The sequence below is a fragment of the Mastigoproctus giganteus genome, chromosome 8, assembly GCF_048544385.1.
Source record: "Mastigoproctus giganteus isolate SK-2022 chromosome 8, ASM4854438v1, whole genome shotgun sequence".
NCBI lineage: Eukaryota > Metazoa > Arthropoda > Arachnida > Uropygi > Thelyphonidae > Mastigoproctus > Mastigoproctus giganteus.
Window position 1 is genome coordinate 1,487,947 of NC_143582.1, and position 19,874 is coordinate 1,507,820.

At 38.7% G+C, this 19,874-nt stretch overlaps 1 protein-coding gene across 2 annotated transcripts in view; it reads right to left on the minus strand.

The window, feature by feature from the left end:
- The window catches only part of LOC150081192 (uncharacterized), a 211,284-nt gene that overhangs the window by 25,670 nt on the left and 165,740 nt on the right, over positions 1-19,874 (minus strand). For both annotated transcript variants that reach the window (XM_090378861.1, XM_090378860.1), the window contains exon 4: positions 6,902-6,991. In XM_090378861.1, the coding sequence (XP_090234987.1) occupies positions 6,902-6,991 (90 nt within the window). The remainder of the gene's footprint in view (positions 1-6,901; positions 6,992-19,874) is intronic.

A 19,874-nucleotide genomic window follows, 5' to 3' on the forward strand; every position in this document is an offset into this window, starting at 1 on the left:
CTGCAGTCTTGTCTAGATGATCCTGCAATGCTTCTTTAAACAGTGCCTCCATTAACTTCCCTGGAACAGAAGTTAAACTAACTGGTCTGTAATTACTCGTGTCACCCTTCGATCCCCCTTTGTGAATTGGGGATACATTTGTACATCTCCAGACCGTGGGAACCTCCCCTGAGTCCAAGGATGTTCTCATAATTATGGCCAAGGGTTTGCTTACTACACAGCTATGTAGGTGATTAGAAAAGAACGTGGGTTAAGGAACCCTATACTATAGGTACGAGCATCCTAAGATGCCTCTTTCCGATCCCACTCTGTGCCTCCGTCATCTAGGTTCTTAGCTTCACAAGCGAAGCTCAGCAGATACTTTGGGCTGGAATACCAGATTTCAAGATATTCAGTTTCAAGATATTCTTCCACTAGTTGAGCTCTACGTGCAGTGGCGTTGTCGTGCATGAAAAGAAAATCTGGGCCAATCGAACTCCTAAAAAGTCACACATAGGGTTTGAGGATGTGTTCTCGGTACCTCTGCACAGTTGCGGTACCCCTATCAAAAACATGGAGAGGGGTGCTGCCGTTTATGATTATTCCTCTCCACACGAAAACACTGACTCCACCGTAAGTGTCCTTTTCTCTGATGTTGGAAGGTTGGTACCGCATTCCTCGTCTCCAAATGAAATAACGTCTAGAATCTATTTGTAGGCTAAAATGAGACAACAAAACTGCACCCAAAACTGTCAGGGCTTTAAGTCACATGTTCATGGCACCAGTTTCGATGAGCTCTGCAGTGGTTTCAGGTTAATGAGATACAAACCACTGGTTTCCTTGCTTAGAGTCCACTTGAACTGAGCCTTCTTAGCACTGTCCGGTTGGAAATGTTTTCACCTGTGGCTGCAGCAACCTCAAGAAACAGTTGGTGACAGGACATCGTAGAGTTCCGTTTTGCTGTTAGAACCAGACAGCGGTCTGTTCTGGTTGAAGTAACCCTCGGGCGGCCTTGGCCATTCTTCTTGTAATGGTTCCTATTTCCTGAAATTGCATCCATAGTGTCTCGTTGGTAGCCAACGTTGTGCAGTGGCACGTTGGTAGCCAACGTGCCACCTCTGCCTGCGAAAACCCGGCTTCAAGTCGCCCAACGGCCTGCCACTCAAAGAATCATCTAAAGGACAATGAGTTGCCATCCTGAGCACTGGAGATGTGGCTATCCCACTGAGCAAGTCAAAAAACGGGAATAAAGTGAAGTGGTCGGAACCTGTGTTTTTATAGGCATGAATAATTTGCTTAATGTGTTACCCTTTAAGTTGGTAGATCGATTTCTATTTGATACTCGCAATTTGCATGCTAGGATGCCTATTATATCAAATATTCCCCTTCGGCAACACTGGTCACAATAAAATATTCACGAAAAAACATTTTCTGCTGTTAATTTTGTCGAGCAGTGTATTTAGTCCAAATTTATTATAGTTTGTGTACAATTATTGTTGAAATTTTATATGAGGCTTTAGTAAATGCACCTCTGCCCATTGTAAAACAGGTATGGCTTTAAATTCAAATTACGGCCTGAACGGGTAGTTGAGGCTGACAGCTTGGGGAAATTCAAAGCTGAGCTGAGCAGACGCCTAAGTGAGGAGGGAGTCAAATGGATGTTTTTTATTATTATTATTTTATTTATTTTTTATATTTTTTGACCGGTGCAGAACGCCTAGTGCACATGCTACCGTAATCCTAAATATTAAATACTAGATTAAATGCATTTTTTTGTGTTTCTGAAAACCTTGAACTTTATGATTAAATGAGGGTTATGCGCTTTTCTAAATTGTTTTTGTTATTAGAAAAATATCACGCGTTAAACTTTATTTTACGGTTCTTTGTCTTTTGTAAAAATGGGGTACAAATGATATTTTTAATAAACCAGCACGGAATATTTGAAAACAATTTTTGAAATTGTTTTAAAACTCCGCGCATGAAAGACCGCGCAGGTTTTTCATGGTAAAATTCAAAATAGCGCAGAGACCACGGTGCACATATCTTATTATTTAAGAAAAAGTTTGCTTTCACCCCTTTTACACAGCCGACCGACTAAAAGGGTGCAAGAAAAAGCGAGATATTTACAATGCAAACAGAAAATCGATCACATAACACACGCAATATACTCGGAGCAATATGGCCTTAGTCTCTGATGCTCGTAAAACCCTACTACAACAACAACAACAGACTTTGGGACTCAGCCTCATGCGAAATGGGATAAGAATAGATAAATATCTTTCGAAAATAAAGATTCCGAATGGTAGTTGCAGCCTGCTCTTTTATGCCTGTTGGTTTTCTCTGTGTATCTGGAAGAATGGAAGGGTTGAAGAATGGAATGGGGTTGAAATCCTGCCGATGACTAGAGAAATTTGTCGGATGGATCTTGAGATTTTTCAATTCATATCAATGGTAATTTCCATGAGGAAATAGTATGAGGACTGAACAGGGCAATCCCAGGAGAAGACTGAACTGAAATTTCGCAGAACGGAAACAGAAGTGCGGTCTTGAGGTCACAAACCAGGACTAACAAATATGCAAAATCATCGAATCTGTAAAGTAAAGTTTGATGTAATTTAATTCGAGTCCAACAATCTCCTATTCTTCACATGAATAATGTAGTCTGGCAAGTTCCAATAACCTTTTGTATTTGGGCTCGCCGTTAAAAATAATAAATAATAATGAACTGGAAGAGTTATCACACATTTTCAAGCCATACAGTAATTTCTAAAGATCAAACTTACTGAAATCGTTATTTGGTGGTTTTGTATTTTAGTATATTTGCAACCTGTACAGATTACTGACCCGTCCTTTGGTTATTTCTTTTTTAATTTTTAAATTTAATTTGTGGCAGTCACAGTCACACGATTATCCAAAATTCGTTTATGTAGTTACGCTGTGGATTGGGGTAATTAAGGGAATGGTGTTTTTGCCCACTCAGGGACAACTATTTGCTGTGCTAATCGAAATCATGTCTCGGCCCTGACAGCTTTTGCGGTTACCAAGAGGGTGTAGATCCTCTATTTATGAGTTTGTTTCTTCGTAGCGAAGATCTGGGAGCCTTTCCTTCTTTCAAATGCCATCAGTCATACCACGTTTCCCCTAACACCTTTTTTTTGCTTTATTCCCCAACTCTCTTCTTCGCGGTTCTTTCCTGCGTGCTTTACTTAGTTTCTCCCGCGTCCTTTTTGGCGTTTCTGTTTTCCTCCAACCGAAAAAAATGTTGACAGCCCGAAATTTTAATTACTGCTGGAGATTGGAAGTAGGCTTAATACAGATTCCATTAGGGGCTAATCATTAAACCGGAGAGGATTATTGATAGCCTCATTACCGGGACAAGACCGGGCCTCTCGCCAGTCTACCGCCTAATTATAACTCGTGCCGTCCTAATTAATGAACTGGCGGATCAAAGGTGCGAGGGACAGATGATGCCGGGTGTACCGGAGTACCGAGGTGAGAGAACCGCTTTCATTTTATCCCGCTGTTACCGAAGCCCCGCCTACCGGAGGCCGAGGGGTCGCGGTAAGGTCGGGACGCGGGCGGAGTGTCGGAGGCAATTTGCAAATAGACTGTCGGAGCCACTCCGCAGTAGAAGCGATAATTGCGCCTCGCAGAAAGAGAAAAATGAAAACTTGGAATTGCTTTGCTTTGTTTGTGTTTTGCAAACCAGTTTTTTATTATTATTATTATTATTATTTTTTTTTTTAGTGAGGAAGGGGGAGTCGTAAAAATTCCTTAATCTTGTAATGAAGGTGGCTGAATATTAAAAGGAATCTGGAAAACATCAGAAGAAAGCGGAAATTGAAATGGAAAAATCTGAAAGTTGTTAACATTTTCTAATCCTTTCTATATTTCTCACGCAAACTCAGATTGTCCGAATTTTTAGAGATGGGTCACCGGAAGTGTGTCAAATTCTACTCGTAACAGGAAGCTCAACGGTTTTGTGATAACCGAGAGGAAAATCGAAGAGGAATTGTTAAAGCTTAATAGAAAAAAAGGTATCTGGAGTGAATGGGATTGGGATCTATCCAATTATATTAAGTGAAGCAGCAAAAGAGGTAAGCAAACCTTTAGCTATGATTATCCTTGGATCCAGGAGAGGTCTCTAAGGACCGGAGATGTGCGAATGTATCCCTAATTCAACAAGAGAGAGATCAAAGGGCGAATTGAGTGATTACAGATCTGACAAGGAAAATAATGGAGTTACTGGTTAAAGAAGTGATGCAGGACCATCAAGACGGGATTCCAGTTATACTTAGTTACAGCATGGATTTGATAAGGGACGATCTTCTCTAACTAATCTGATAGATTACTATGATGCAGTAAGAAAAAACCGGATACAAAAAATAATTGTGACATCATAGACTTGGATTTCAGGAAGACTTTTGATTGCACATAAAAGACTGCTGTACAAACTAGAGCAATGTGGCATTAAGGGAAAGTTACTGCTACGAATAAAGGAATGACTGAGTGGTAGAGACAAAGAGTGGTAATCAATGGACACTGCACTTCGTGGACTAATGTTATTAGAGGAGTCCCCCAGAGGAAGGTATATCAGGCTTAATGTCTAAGTTTGCAAATGATATGAAGATGGGCAGGATGGTTAATGACAGCAATTGAGGCATGCTGCACAGGATTTAGAAAAATTGGGCATATGGGCTGAAAAGTGCCAATTGAAGTTTAATATCGACGGATGCAGGGCACTTCATTTGGGGTGCAGTAATCCCAGATTAAGGTACCAAATGTGTGGTACTACACTCAGGGTAGCCGAGAATGAAAAATACCCGGGGTAATTACGTAGTCAGATATGAAGCTCTCTAATCAGTGCAGACAGGCTGCCAGAACAACTCATGGAACCTTGTCAATGATATACAGGAATTTTTCCAGCAGGGATAAGGAGATGATTATCTGACTGTTTAAAAACTTTTAGACTGATTATGCAAGGTTTATTTGAGGGGTCTGGCAATACGTACCTTTTCAATATTGTCCCCTTTGAAGGCAATACACCTTCACCAATATGACGTGAACCGAATCAGATATAAATTTATTCCTATCGATGAACAGGCGCACTCTGCCGAGTTGTGTTCAATGGCAATTTTTTTCGAAAAGACTATCGTTACAACACAAAAAAAATCGGCATCTATCTAGAAAGATGCAAGAGTGAGATGCCTTTTCCTATAGAGATTTTCGAAGCTGAGAAATTCCATGATCGAGATATGCCTGGACACGGTGAGACCTAAGTTATCCATTTCTTGTTGATTAGGGAAATGTGAAAATGGTCGCTATAATTAGAACAACACAAAAGAATTACTGTATCATTTATAAGTGCTGAAAATATTTGTGGGATATACACAGAAATTATGAAAAGTAAGACTGTGCTTTTGGTATTCCTTTCGAATACCAAAAGTATACAACAAAATCAACGCAGGAATCATACTCGGCGCACATAAATTACGAAAGATAGGGACATCATCTAATCCAATCAAATCTAATCTACATAAATAAATGTTTTTAAAAAAAATCTCTTCTTTGATGGCAAGATCATATTCAAATTCATATTTTATTTTATTAACAACAAGATACACAACAGGTAACCATTCAGAGTGTATCTGAGAGCAGAACAATGAACACGATTGATAACAAAAATATGAAAACCAACAGGAAGATAAACATTGATATAGATCTAAAATTAAAATCGTATGTACAAAAGAGGATTGCATTAAGTTAAGTTACCGGTAAAACAAATAATAATTAATTAGTTAGAGAATAGAAAAATAATAAAACAAATAATAATAATAAACTACAATAATTAGATGATATTCAGGGTGGGTATTTGAAAGATTGCTGAAGTTTCGGCTCTCTTCATTTATTCAAACTAATTGCATAGCTTTTAATCAATATGGTTTTACTTGAGGTCTCACTACTGAGGATGCGCTGGTAGAATTTCTACGGTTGGACCAGTGTACTTCAATTGTTTATGTTGACTTCGAGGGCGCTTTCGACTCCTTTTTGGTGAGAGATCGTCCTCGAACGACAAAGGCTCCTTAAGTGCCTTCAATAACTGCTTGATACTCTTCGGGATTACTTTCATAACAGATTTGTTACGGTTGAATCCACAGTGAATTACCAGACAATTTCATCATGGCTGTCCCCAGGGTATCGGTCTTTTACTTTGGAATTTCATTTTGGACAATTAGATCAATTGAATTTAGCCCACCTCCATGTAGTAGAGGTGGGCCAAATTGTACTGATATAACGGTCTAAAATAAAATCTAACTGTCTTGTGAATTATTTGGTGGTTAGGTTACACTTAGTTGCGTTCACGTGATCTAGACTGACACTAGGTAAGCTTTCCAGGTAATCGCCTTCCCGTGGCAAAGTGACCAACTAAACAACACCACACACACTGACAAACATAACATTGCACACATTTATGGCTTTTACACAGTTCTGTATTCATCACACATCACAGCATGCCTCGGGGGTGTTGAACTAAGGGTCTGGTGCTACAGTATATAAGATACTATACATGTCTTCTTTGATAACCCAAAGCAATCACAAAAAAGAAAACAGCGAAATTGGTCCTCTCCTTCGTAAACGAGAGCTGTATTACCAGGAATCGGATAAATCAATGAAGGAATTTTTTTTTAATGGCTCCCTAGGTCAGACCCCTCGGAATCTGGCCCAGGTTCCCTCTTATTTGCAATAATTACAGAATATAACAGGAAGAGAAAGATACTCAAGAAATGGATGTTAAAAAACCCCATCTGCATATTCCTGTTCGCACGAAGGAATCCCCTTAATATCAGAATGAATAATCATGACTGCAGCGCACTTATGATCAAAATTGACTTCGGTAAATGAAGAAGGAAAGAAGACTCACCTGATGGAATCCGAGGTAAGTTTCTACAGTGTGGGAGGCATAGAATACTTCCCCTTCGCACGTCAGGATCAGCAGGAACCCGTTCAGTGCCTGAAGGAAAAAAAGAAAAAGATAGAAGCGCAGTGAACACGGTTATAAATAAGGAGTAGTAGATTATTAGTTTAAACTTTAACATTTACCACATTGTACAGCTATAAGAAAACAACACACAACTGATACCGGCGCTATCCTCTCCTTTGATTCTCAGAATTTGCTGAAGAGTTTTTTTTTTTTTTTTTTTACTACTAGGGGTTGCAAAAAAATGAAATTGTTATAAGCGAAGGAGTTTCAGAGGAAGATTATGTTGTGAAACACAACATAATCTGCAACTGGGGATTCGAGAGTGTGGCCATAAAATCACTGGCCATAAGCAAATAGCTTACGTTCATTTGGCTCTTTCGACAAGTGGGCGGTACTGATGCGGTGGGGGAGAAGTTGTGATCTGTGCGCTGCTCTTGGCATACACAACACTTCTCTGATTGGTTTATCACTGAAGTGGTCCTATGTCATAGCTGCTACGGTATCCACATTGGTTACAGTCCGAGTTTGTCCTACTCGGCCGGAAGCGTACATATTTTAAATAAATAAGCCATCTTTGGTAAGATTCAGTTGCACAATGGGAATGCCCCTTTGGCTTCGCTTCCAAATTTAACACAAATACTTCCCGCCTCACGAAATCGTTTCTCTAAATGGCAGACTTCGTTTGAAGATACATATCTTAAGTTGAATTTTCATCCGCATTTCATTATTCTGCATAAAATTGGTCCGAATTGAACTTTCAAAGAGAAAACAATGCCGCTGAAAAATACTGCGTTCTTGGATTGCTATTTGCTGTGGACGTTCAAATCAGATACATCCGCGCGCCATCTGCTGTGTGATCATGTTGCGTGAATCCTAAAGTCATCTCCCTGACTTTAGGATCACATTGTATAATACTTTATATAACTGTCATGCAAAAATCCATCTTCTTTCTCGATATATATATTTATTTAAAGACTCCTTAATTTTCTTTTTGAATAAATAACTTTTATCGTCTGTATGAATTGTAACATTAACCGCCATTTTATCTTTGTACCCATCTCTCTTCATCTATTAATGATCTTCATTAATTCGGCGGAGTTTAATTTTGTTTGTATTAATCCAAGCGGATACAAAATTGTGATCAGTCCGTTTTAGAGGAGCACTGAAATTAGGGTTGACGTAGCCGAGTGGTCATAGCAAGGGTGTAGTAGCCACGCTCTTTGAGTGTCCACTCAAGCCGTGACTGCTAAATACGGTGCTGTTTGTTGTATCCTGTATATCTTGTGAACTCCTCTGACCGCTGGGCGTCCCGGAGTATAAACAGAAAAATATACGCCTATTATGTGGCACGTGTAAGTCGTAGGGTTGTGCAAGTCCATCGGGAATCAATATAAGAATGAAAAAAAACGGTGACAGGTGAAGAAACGTGGATGTTACGCCTTCTGCTATTATCATCGTCTGTTGACCTCTTAGAACTGTCGGCAGAAGAAATAAAGTAATGACCTTGCAACGTTGTAAAGAGGTGTATAGCAATGACAACTCATTAGGGGACATATGAATATCCTCTGATGAATGGATTCCGATTTCATGGAAACGTAGGATACTTTATTAGCATATAAGAAAACTGTTACAGCCTTACTGTATTTTTAAAGACCTTCAGGGACACCGATATAATTTGATACGGTTACTGAAGTTTCGTGGGGGCGCTGTTGGCAAACTAGATCGTAAGATGAAGAATTTTGGGGAGCCCCATTTCTCTTCGAGTTTGAGGGCGGTCAGCAGCACAGTCTGATGATGGGTATCGGCAAGATACCCGAAACGTCACACTTGTATATATTAGTTTAGGCCATGCTTAATAAAATATATATTAAAAACTCCACGTGGTAAAAGAGTGGTTAATTATACATATTTATAATTCTCAATGGTGAATTTTATTATGACGTTTTCATAATTATATGAAAATTTTCGCGAGTTTTTAAGTATTAAGCAACAGACTGTTTTTTTTTGTCAACAATTTCTATGCGATTATTCGACCTTAATGCTCCTTTTGTCTTCACCATGTCTGTCCGTCCGTCCATCTACACGTAACAACCGGACTCCTTGTGAATGGATTTTCATGAAATTTTATATTTGGACTTCTTAAAAATATCTGTCGAGCCATTCTAAATTTAATTAAAACGGACTAACAGAAATCCGGCATTTATTATTTATTTTTTTCAGAAATATCGCACAGGCTAACCACATACCGTATGCTGTAACCGAAGCAGTGGAAATCACGTTGGTTGGCATGCGCTGATTGGAAGAATTAAAGGGCAATGTGAAAAAACGAAATGCATTAATTCACACTTTACTGCTTTTAAGTTCATTAAAGGCGAGTCCATTTTCAGTGTGTCTCACTCTTTTAATTAGTACTGTTCACTGGACGCTATGATGTTGTTAGCAAACATACTGGAAATAGTAAAATCGCGAGCACGACACTTTACAGTTGTAGCCAATAGATGGCGGTACCGATCCATACGATACAAACAGCTCAAAAACCAACATGATCAGCGACTCATTTGGCGTTTTACAGAATTCCAAAGTAAAGTAATCTCGTACCAATCTTTGTTTTCGGGTTACCGGCGATTTGATTCCAATGTGGCTATAATCTATGACCTTGTAGCGGTGAGCTTGGACTGTTAATGTTTCATTTCAGTCCGTTCCGGCTGACACTGCATCGCCTTTTCGTCTGTCGTGTTTCCGTGGCGTCTCTAGTGCAAAAGCTTCGCTTACTCGACACACAGATGTATCGTTAAGCGGAGTTCAGTTAAAGGAAAAAAGTTTGCTCCGAACAGCAACGTAGGCTAGTGATCGAACTGATTCTGCAGTGGGAGAGACTGTCTGAAGATAACAAAAATGTGAGGTAACGAACTTCATTCTCCAACATCGAATATCTTCCTTCTATCTATCTGTCCCTCTCCCATCATCGCTTTTTTTATTTATTTCTTTAGATATCTTTCAACGAATCATTATCTTCGGTCTTTTTCTTTCTTTCTTTCTCGGACAGCCATGACCTCCAGAAGTCCTTCCAAAGGAAAATCATCCCCCGCCTCATCTTTCCCCCCTCCACGTCAACAGTCCCATCACATCACCGAGATTGGAGAAGATTCGGTGTCTGAGTGCATCCGGCGTCTTCACGACCAAATTACAAAACAGAAAGACACACACCCCCGATAGATAGCGAGGACGAATTACGCTCTTAGTAAATTGCACCCATAGAAGGTTTGGGCGTTCCCATGACAGCTAACGGCGCATGTCAACAATAAATCACCCGCAGACAGCCTGACTTCGCTAATAGTGGGCCAATAAAGTGGCAGCTACTTCTTCACGATAGCCTCGCGACACGGAGCATTTCCAGTTTGTTAAGGAGTACAAATACGTTGTCATGACAACGGTGTCGGTGGCAAAGATGCACGGCGGTTAAGCGAAAGTTGTGCAGCACTAGATGAAAAATTACAAATGTCTCACAGGGTCAAAATAAATAAAAAGCTGATCAGGGGTCAACGCAATGAATTCTCGGTGAATCAGTGAGAACTGTTTCTATATGAATTCGGCGTCTCATTGAAAATCTAAAAGTCTCTAAGAAAAAATGACACCCCCAACCGCGGCTTCCTAGTAGTCGTTTCCTCAGAACGACCACTAATGTTTTTTTTGAGTCTCGTTGTTTTTTGTTTTGATTCTTTAAGACCCATAGAACATGAAATATCAAAGTTTTGAGATGAAAAGCCCCCACTTGTTTCAATAAAATCTAGTATTTTTCCATAAAAATGAATAATCTAAAGATCTAAAATTATCTAAAAATTAAAGAACCAATCCTCTCAAACACCCCTCCTAGTTCATTTCACAAATATATGTGGTCTCAATTCTAATCTCAGTGATGTCCATTTCCACTTGCAACCTGCCAAACCCAATGCACTTTTTCTGACAGAATCTCAGTTATCGGCTGATTCAACTACTTCTCATCCAAATGTTGCCCAAATTATTCGCTGTGTGATTCCTTTCGCCTCAAAGGTGGTACTTGTGCATCTCTCAGTTCCGATATTCCCTGTCAGTGACTTGATAATTTGGAATCACCTCTTTTCGATCTTCTTTGGTTTAAAATCTCTCTACCTCATTGAGTCAAATTCAACTGTCGTCTCTACAGTTCTCCCAACTCCACTAATCACTTGAGCTCATTGACTTCCTCTCTTTGCAACTTAAATTTCACCAGTCCAACTTTCCTAACAGTGAGGTAATTTTTTTCCTCGGTGATTTTAATGTTCACAATTCCAGCTCCCTTCCGTTTTCTAGTCACACCGACCCAGCTGGTCGAGATGCTGAGGCTTTTGCAATTACTAATGACCTTGCACAGATCGTTCATTTACCTACAAGAATACCGAACAATCCTAATCATACAGCCAATACGCTTGATCTTTTTCTCACAAACCACCCTTCTAAGTACACGGTCGAAGTGAGTGGTTCTTTTGGCACCTCAGATCACAACTTGGTGATTGTCTCTTTTCCAATGGAGCTTTCATCTCATGGCTATTCCCAACCTCGTGTTGTTTAGCGTTACAAGAATGCAAAATGGAATGACCTACGAGATTTCTTTTCCTTGGTCGGATTACTGTTTTAAAACTTCTGATGTCAACGTTTGCTCAGATCGTGTCAGTGAAATTATTGTTGTAGGAATGGAATCCTTTATTCCACACTCCATTTTAAAATCTCGTCCTTTATCTAAACCTTAGGTTTCCAATAAATGTGCTAAGGCTGTTCAAGAGAAGAACGTTGCATGTTGTAATTGGCTAGTTTCCAATTCTTCAGTTTCATTTTCTGCCTACATCAAAGATCGCAATTGCAAAGCCGTTATTAATCAGTCCAAACTAGATTTTGAACAGGCTAAGAGTAGAAAACTTGCTTCTTGCTCTAATGGTAGCCGAGCATTCTGGTCTCTTGCCAAAGCAACTTTTGTCCATCTCTGCTCCCACGTCTGTCAAAACCAGATGGTTCTGTTGTCACTTCAGCCAAGGATAAAGTTGACCTGCTAGCATCCAATTTTTCTTCCAACTCATGTATTAATGATCTTGGTAAAACACCTCCTCCTACCATTCCCAACACGCTCCATTCAATGCCTCCTGTGGTCTTCCGTCAAACGGATGTCAGAAGGATTTTCACGAATCTTGGTGCTAAGAAAGCTCCAGGTCCTGATGGTATTTCTCCACTTGTTCTCAAAACCTGTGCTCCTGAACTTACTGCTATTCTTTGCCACCTTTTTTCACTTTCTTATTCCAAAGGTGTTTTTCCTTCTGCTTCGAAATTTGCTCATATCCAGCCAGTTACTAAAAAGGGTGACAAATCCCTCCCATCCAACAAATCCCGACCCATTGCAATACTTCTACTCTTTCTAAAGTAATGGAGAAATCAATTAACTTCCGTCTCATCAACAATCGCCAGTATGGATTCTGTCAGTTTCGATCCACTGGTGATATTCTGGCTTATGTTACCCATTTATAGACAAATTCAATGGGAAAGTTCGGTGAAACACACGTAGTTGCTCTTGACATCTCAAAGGTTTTCGATCGTGTTTGGCATAAAAGGTCTTCTAAACAAGCTTCCATCTTATGGTTTGCCAACTGTTTTTTGTAATTTGTTATCCAGTTTTCTTTCTGATCGCTCACTGAGGGTTATGGTAGATGGCTCTCTCTTCTAACTTCTCCACTAATGCCAGTGTTCCCCAAGGTTCAGTTCTTCCCCCCCCCCAACTCTTTTCCTCTTGTATATTAATGGCCTTCTTCCATTGACTTGGAAATCCTATCCATAGTTTTGCCGATGCCAGCACATTGCATTCCACTTTCCATTTTGAGAAACCTTGTCCTGCTCAATCAGCTTCAACTTCTCGAATATCCGCTACCAATTCCTTAAATGCCGATCTTCAGGTAATTCTCCAGTGGGGCAAAGACAACTTAGGTGATTTCAACCCTTCTAAAACTCAGTCTTGTCTTGTATGTCGCAAAAAGAATTCTTCTGCTCCTATGCTTACCTTTGGTGACACTCCGATTTCAAGTTGATATATATCTTTTGGGGATTACCCTGACTTATAATCTCTCTTGGCACAAGCACATTACAAATATTGCTTCCTCTGCATCTAAAAAACTTGGTTTTCTCTTTCGCTCTCTCCATCACGTTTCATACAAACAGCTGTTCACTCTGTACAAATCGCAAGTCCGCCTTACCATGGAATATTGTTCCCACATCTGGGGCGGTGTCCCCAAAACCTCTCTCAGGCTTCTAGATTCCATTCAGAAGAGGGTAGTTAGGTTAATTAATGATTCCTCTCTAACTGAGTTTCTCCACTCTCTGTCTCATAGACGCACTGTTTCTGCTGCATGCCTTTTCTACAAATACTTCCATGGGCACTGTTCTTCTGAATTGGCTTCTATAATTCCCGCTCTCTCTTTCAAAACAGTCCGAACATGTGCCGCCACCAGCTAACATCCGTTTACTGTCCAACTTGAAACTCACAGAACCAACTTTTCATCTTCCTCGTTTATTCATTCAACTGCAGTTTTGTGGAACAACCTTCCTTCATACGCATTTCCTGTAAATTACAGTCTACAGAAGTTCAAGTCTAATGTCAACAAATATCTTCTTTCGTCTTCTCAACCTCCAACCCAAGCACTGTACTAAGTACCATAGATTATAATACCGCTCGTGTTTGGGGTTTTTATAAAAAAAAAAAATATATATATATATATATATATATATTTAAGAATTAATTATTAATTAATAATACACAACTCGTACGACAGAATACAAATCCGAAGTGCAATATGCAGTTGTCAAATTTTCGGACAACTTAAAATTAAATACTTTTCAATTTTTTAAGTAAATGTTGATCGAATGCAACATCCAGAGCCATTTTCTACACGAAGGGGAAAATGGCTCTGAATTAAAATGCATACTTGATACAGAAATAGAATCGCTGCAGATGAAATTCATCCACTATCTTTCCAGACGTAATCCCATGTTTTACCAAAGAATCATCTACCGGAATCTCTGTTCCTACTGCCAGCTTCAATCTTTGGAAACGCTACGAACTGTTCTCGATCTAAAACTGTAGGTTTAGATCGAGAATCGACCATACCTTCGCTGGTGCAACCTTCATGCCGGATCTTCTATGCCATATTGACCTTCACGCTCCAGCGGTGGCTGCATGCCAGAAGACTACATACCACATGGGTAACTCTAGATTAGAGATATTCAGGAACACCTTCTTTAAAAGATGATCAGAAGATCGATTGGCACTTATGAACAAGTTTGATCTGCTTATGGCTATGAACAGGAAAGAGTTTCACAGAACTATTTGAAGTAGGTTGACTGGCTGACGGATGAGTTCTGGGTTAAAGATGTCCTCATCAATTCGTGCTGATGTCTCCTGCATCTATCTGCTCTCTGCGATTTTCTACCTGGACTTGGTATCATGAATACCTTTTTTATTTCCTTGAATTGGACTGTTCCCGTTTGAAGAACTCTCACTGTACAAAGTGTGGTATGCTATTTATGTTTATGTTTTGTACAATCTTTGTTCTCTTATCTTTTTTCTGCTCTGTTATACAGTTTAACTGGGCGCGTGCCTGTTGTGTATATTATATGTTAAAATGTTAAAAATAATAATAATAAATTGTTTATTATTAAACTCGCTACTGCCAGTAGGTACAATACCTGACAGTATATACAATACACGATACTAGTACTATCCCGTGACGCCAGAGGGTTTAAAACTTTCTTAGCTAGTTAGCAGTTGAAGTTCAAGCTTTAGTAATTGTTCAGATGGAAGTCTGCACTATCATCAATTTGATATTCAAATTCAAGATAGTCAAGACTAAAAAAAGTCCAGAATTTTTAGTTTAACTGTGATTACGATGGATAACAAGAAAAAACCCTTTCCGTAAAGGTATTTTCTTCTAGTCTTTGGAAAACCTTTCCCCCTTATATACGAGTTGAGAATTACATAACTTCCAGCGATGAATTTAATTTTTTTTAGATCGATGTCAGCTGATCATCGCACAACAGTCCATAAAGATTAAGTGGGCACAAAGAGAAATGTTCGAGGTGACTTTGCTTCTGGTGCGTGTGTTCATTCGTGCTGCAATCGCTTGTTGTTGCAAGTTTTCCGTTTCCTGCTTGCGATAATTACAGTGCGGGGAGTATGACTGACGACCTTTTACCGTTTATTTTCTTATACTTTTTCGGTTATTTTATTCCGTTTATTCTTGGTTTCAGTGTCTCTCCGCACATCCATTACCTTACTATTTTTCTTTTAAAACTGTTGTCTGTCTTCGAGACAACAGCTCCCCTCAAACCCCACAATGCTGCGATGATCAGAATCTCAATATGATTAGAAAATTCAATATGATCAAAAGGGTGACATTCATTACATTTAATGATGAAAGGACAAAATTAGTGTTCTCTGCATTTTGAAAAATATTCACTGTTTTCTCAGAAGAGGGTGTTTCTGAATCGTTTTCTAATGCTGATTTCAAAATGAGGTCCGTATGTTTCCATCAAGTCGGGTTTATTCAAAAACCACGAAATAAAATTTGATGTTTCACAAATTTTTATTAATTTTGGAAGAATTTGTGCACTAAAATAATAAAAAAATGCTACTTTTACCAGACTTTAAACACATGTTTAAAACACTATTAAAAAGGGCAGTCTGGTAAAAAGTCCACTAAACACTCACCTCTCATATTTCAAATCCGATCTACGATTTTCTTTGATTTTCCTGCAGATCCTTCTGTTTACAGTCCCTCTTCAGCAGCTAGAAATAGCCATTATGCAGACATTCAACCTTCCCTGGTATCTCATCTCCATGTCTTTTATGTCCTAGTCCACTAACACTTCCAAACACCACTAACACTTCCTAGATTTTCTGGGAAGTAGTCGACGGAGCATAAAAATGTACTAATTTGAAATATTTAATTAAACTGTCTCCAACAGATAATTCGGCATTAGCCAATTCAAATTCCTACAATCCCATCATTAAACCATCATATACTCAGGTTCTTTCAAGTTCCGGACTCCACTGAAAGGGGTTTTGGTTCTTTAGCATTGCTGTTTGAGGTTGCTTAATTTGGACACTCTCGACGACATTCAAAGAATTCATCTCCTCTTGAAGAAATTCAGTTCGGAATTAATATACCTGCTTTCCCAAGTATTATCTTCCACAGTTTAAAAAAGGCAACAAGTTTAATTATAGGGACAGGTAATCCCCGTCCTTATAATTAAACTTTTTACCGAAAATCTACGATCACACAGTTTCGCAAACCATCGAACATTGTATGTTTTGGCGATCTGTTTCATTGGGGCTTCATGCCAACCGACGTCATATACACGGACTTACCCCATGCCCTTCGATTCAGTATCTCACGAACTTTCATGTAATTTGTGAAAACTATTTCAAAATTATTTTTGATTATGGATTTAAAGTTCCTAAACGCAACTGAATCTACAGTTACCTTGATAATCGGCAGTACAGAATTCTAATTAATGGCTGTCAATCCCAGCTGTTTCCTATGGATGCGGATGTCTCCCAGGACACTCCTCGGTTCCACTGCTCTTCAATCACTACGTGAAAACTACTTAGCCTACTTTTTTCAAGAACTGTAATATCTTTTTGATATGTTACGCCGATTATTTGATATATTTTTTTTGCTCATCAGGGGATCTTTCATGTTTCTTTAAATCTTTTTTCACTTTTAACAATAACTCTCCCAGCTGTATTTCAAAAAGATTCCTTTCTCAATCTCCACACTCACTTCGCAGCATATGCTCATTCTATCAACAGCTTAACCTTAGCTAAAGTCAATTCCTACAAAGACCTTGGGGGAAATGGGTCCACTTAGCAATATTTTCTGTACCCACATTCAAAATATAATTCGGTGCGTATCACATGTTAGGCCCGTTAAAAGACACTATTTGTTTAAGTCCGTCCTTCCTCTCTCTCTACAGAAATACCCATCTTTGAGTTTGCTTTCATTATTTGATCTTCTCGGCCTTTGTTAAAAAAAGAGTCCAACGTGAAGTCATAAAGCAATTACTTCGACTAGATGGCGAGATTAGCTTTTATAAAAATCGCTACGAAGAAAACTTGAACAGATATCGCTTAAGCCTCCTCTCCCGAAGAACACTGTTGCTGGATTTGGCTTTTTACATAAGATTATTAACAACAAGATCGTGTACTCTAGTCTCTTTCCTCTTCCTTTCTTAAACTATTACAAAGAATTCTTCTTCTTCCTGGCTTAACCGAAATCTCATCGGTTAATTCGGTTCAGGATTGTTACGGAAAAAAAAAACAAGGAGGGGGATCCCGACTATCACAAGTCTTATCTTCCCACTTTTCTTACCCACACTAAATTCTTGGCTGGACTTTATTTCTTTAAATGTCTCTTCGGCAGTTATCCTTTAAGGTGGTGCCATATTCGCTCTGCTGTTTTCCTCTTTTATTCTTCAGATATCTAGGAGACGACTTGAAAATAAGGCCCATGTCTCATTCCGTAAAATATTAGCTAGTCACTTTAGGTTTTCAGGTTATATTGCTAAACAAATATTAGTGCAACCTGATCATTGGGAATTATTATTTTGAACACATCTGATATTTGTAGAGATATGACTTCATCTGCCTCCTGATTTTAAATCCATCCTCTATGCCATATCCACGCTTCGAGCACTGAAGATATCGAAACTTGATGTTGAAGCAATTTATATTTGAGGAACAGAAACCCAGACAAGAGGGAGAGAAATTAAAGGAGATAAAACATTTGGAGATTATGATACGGAAAGATGTGCAGTTCAATATTCAGTGTAAGAAGGCGGCAAGAAGTCAATGTGTTATTCTGTCTATGATTTAACAGAATATTTTCAGTAGAGAGACGAAGGTCATCCTTCTCGATAAAATGTTAGGCCACAAGAAAGTTAATTTCATAAGACATTGTCTACATCTTATGATGGTGAACTTCATAAGATATAGGTGTCTTATGAAGTTTACCTTCGGCAGAGTGTTGTGGAACGTAGGAAAAAGTTGCCTGCAAGAGGCAGAGAGATTGGCAAATTCATGGAAGAACTGGATAGGCACATTTTTGACAATGAGAATTAAAAAAGATGGATTTTTCTGTTTTGTTGTTTATGCAGATGTAGGATAAATAATAAATATTAGTTTATTAGTTAACTAGCTCATCATATCATATATGTATACAACAGCAAAACACGAGAGACCCACTCTTCAAGACGCACGGCGCATCCAGATAAAAAATTTATAAATACAAATGTAAATAAAATAAACATGCAGAGTAATAATTGAATACATTCAAACCACTACTAACCAAAATTAATAATACGTACATAATTAGACAAAGAGCAGAACTTCAAGCCATACACCTCTTAAGCTTACATTTCCCAAAGGAAAATAAAAATAATTTTAAAGCTTATTCTTTATTCAAGGTAAACAAGAGAAAGATCAGTATCGTATTTATTTACGAAGTTTATCGTTGGATTAGGGAAGAATCTATCGAGAGATTTTATTCTCTTCTACAAGACGCACCTAGAGTTGGTGTGTTTTGGAGGGAGTCTGAAGCCAATTTTATCCTATATTGATGGAAAGCAAATAACTGAAGAGTATTTTAGCAAAACATTTAAGGAATTCAGCTAGTTTGTCTACCAAGTCACGTTCCAATAAGTTATTCGCTTTGCAGTGAGGCAGGTTTTTCAGCACCTTATGTTTTTGCAGTTTTCGGAAAAAATAATGGACAAAAAAATTGAACGAATCAACCTCAATTTTTTTTAAAAAACTAAAGAAAACACCAACTGAAATTGTTACGTCAAGTTTATGGGAAAGACACTATGTCAAGAGTTAGCGTGTTTTGTATGGTATAAAAGATATTTAAAAGAAAGAGAATGCGGAAGACGAGGAATGACTAGGCTGTCCAGTATCCATGATAAAAGGATGTCGATTAGAAGTGGTCGTCGTTTAAGCATTAGAATGGTTGCACCTAATGGACAAAGAAACAGTCAGGGAAATTTTAACTAAACATTTAGGCATGAGAAAAGCGTGTGCCAAATGAAGATCAAAGGATGAGAAGACCAAAGAGTTTGTGAAGATGTTTTTAAAAAAAACTGAAGATCTACACTTTCTGAGTACTGTAATTACTCAATGAAAGTTGGCTGTTCCAGTACGACCCAGAAACTAAAAGACAGTCAATGCAATGGAAGACAAAACAACCCCCCCCCCCCCCCGACCAAAAAAAAAGCAAGAATGCCAAAATCAAAAATGAAAACCAAGCTTTTTGTTTTCTTCGATATTAAAGGAACTGTTATGGCTGAATACGTGTCAATGAAACATACTACACTGAAGTTCTGGGAAGGCTGCGTGAAAAAATTCCATCTGACTTGTGGAAGGATGGTTGGACGCAATGCTTCAGCAACAAACCAGCTCTCTGTTCGCCAGTTTCTGGCCAAAAAAACAAATCCTTGTGTGTGAACATACAACTCTACTTGCACACTTATGACTTTTTTTCCTTTTCCTTAAATTGAAAAGTGTACTTAACGGAACCCATTTTCAGTCCATTGAAGACATTAAAAAAAAAAAAAAAAAACATGACTGGGGTGTTAAAAGGACCTACAGAATGTGCTTTTGTGCCTGGTAAAAATTATGTATAGAACAGTGTGTACAAGCAGCCCAAAGAAATTATTTTGAAGGGGATAGCTTTTAAGGTACGAAATATTTCACTACTGTATATTTATTGTATTGAAACAGCCTTGTTATTTAAGAGCCGCACCTAGTATAGCTCTGATCTCGACCCGGTGAAATTGAATCCTGCTTTAACGCCAGCTCATTTAA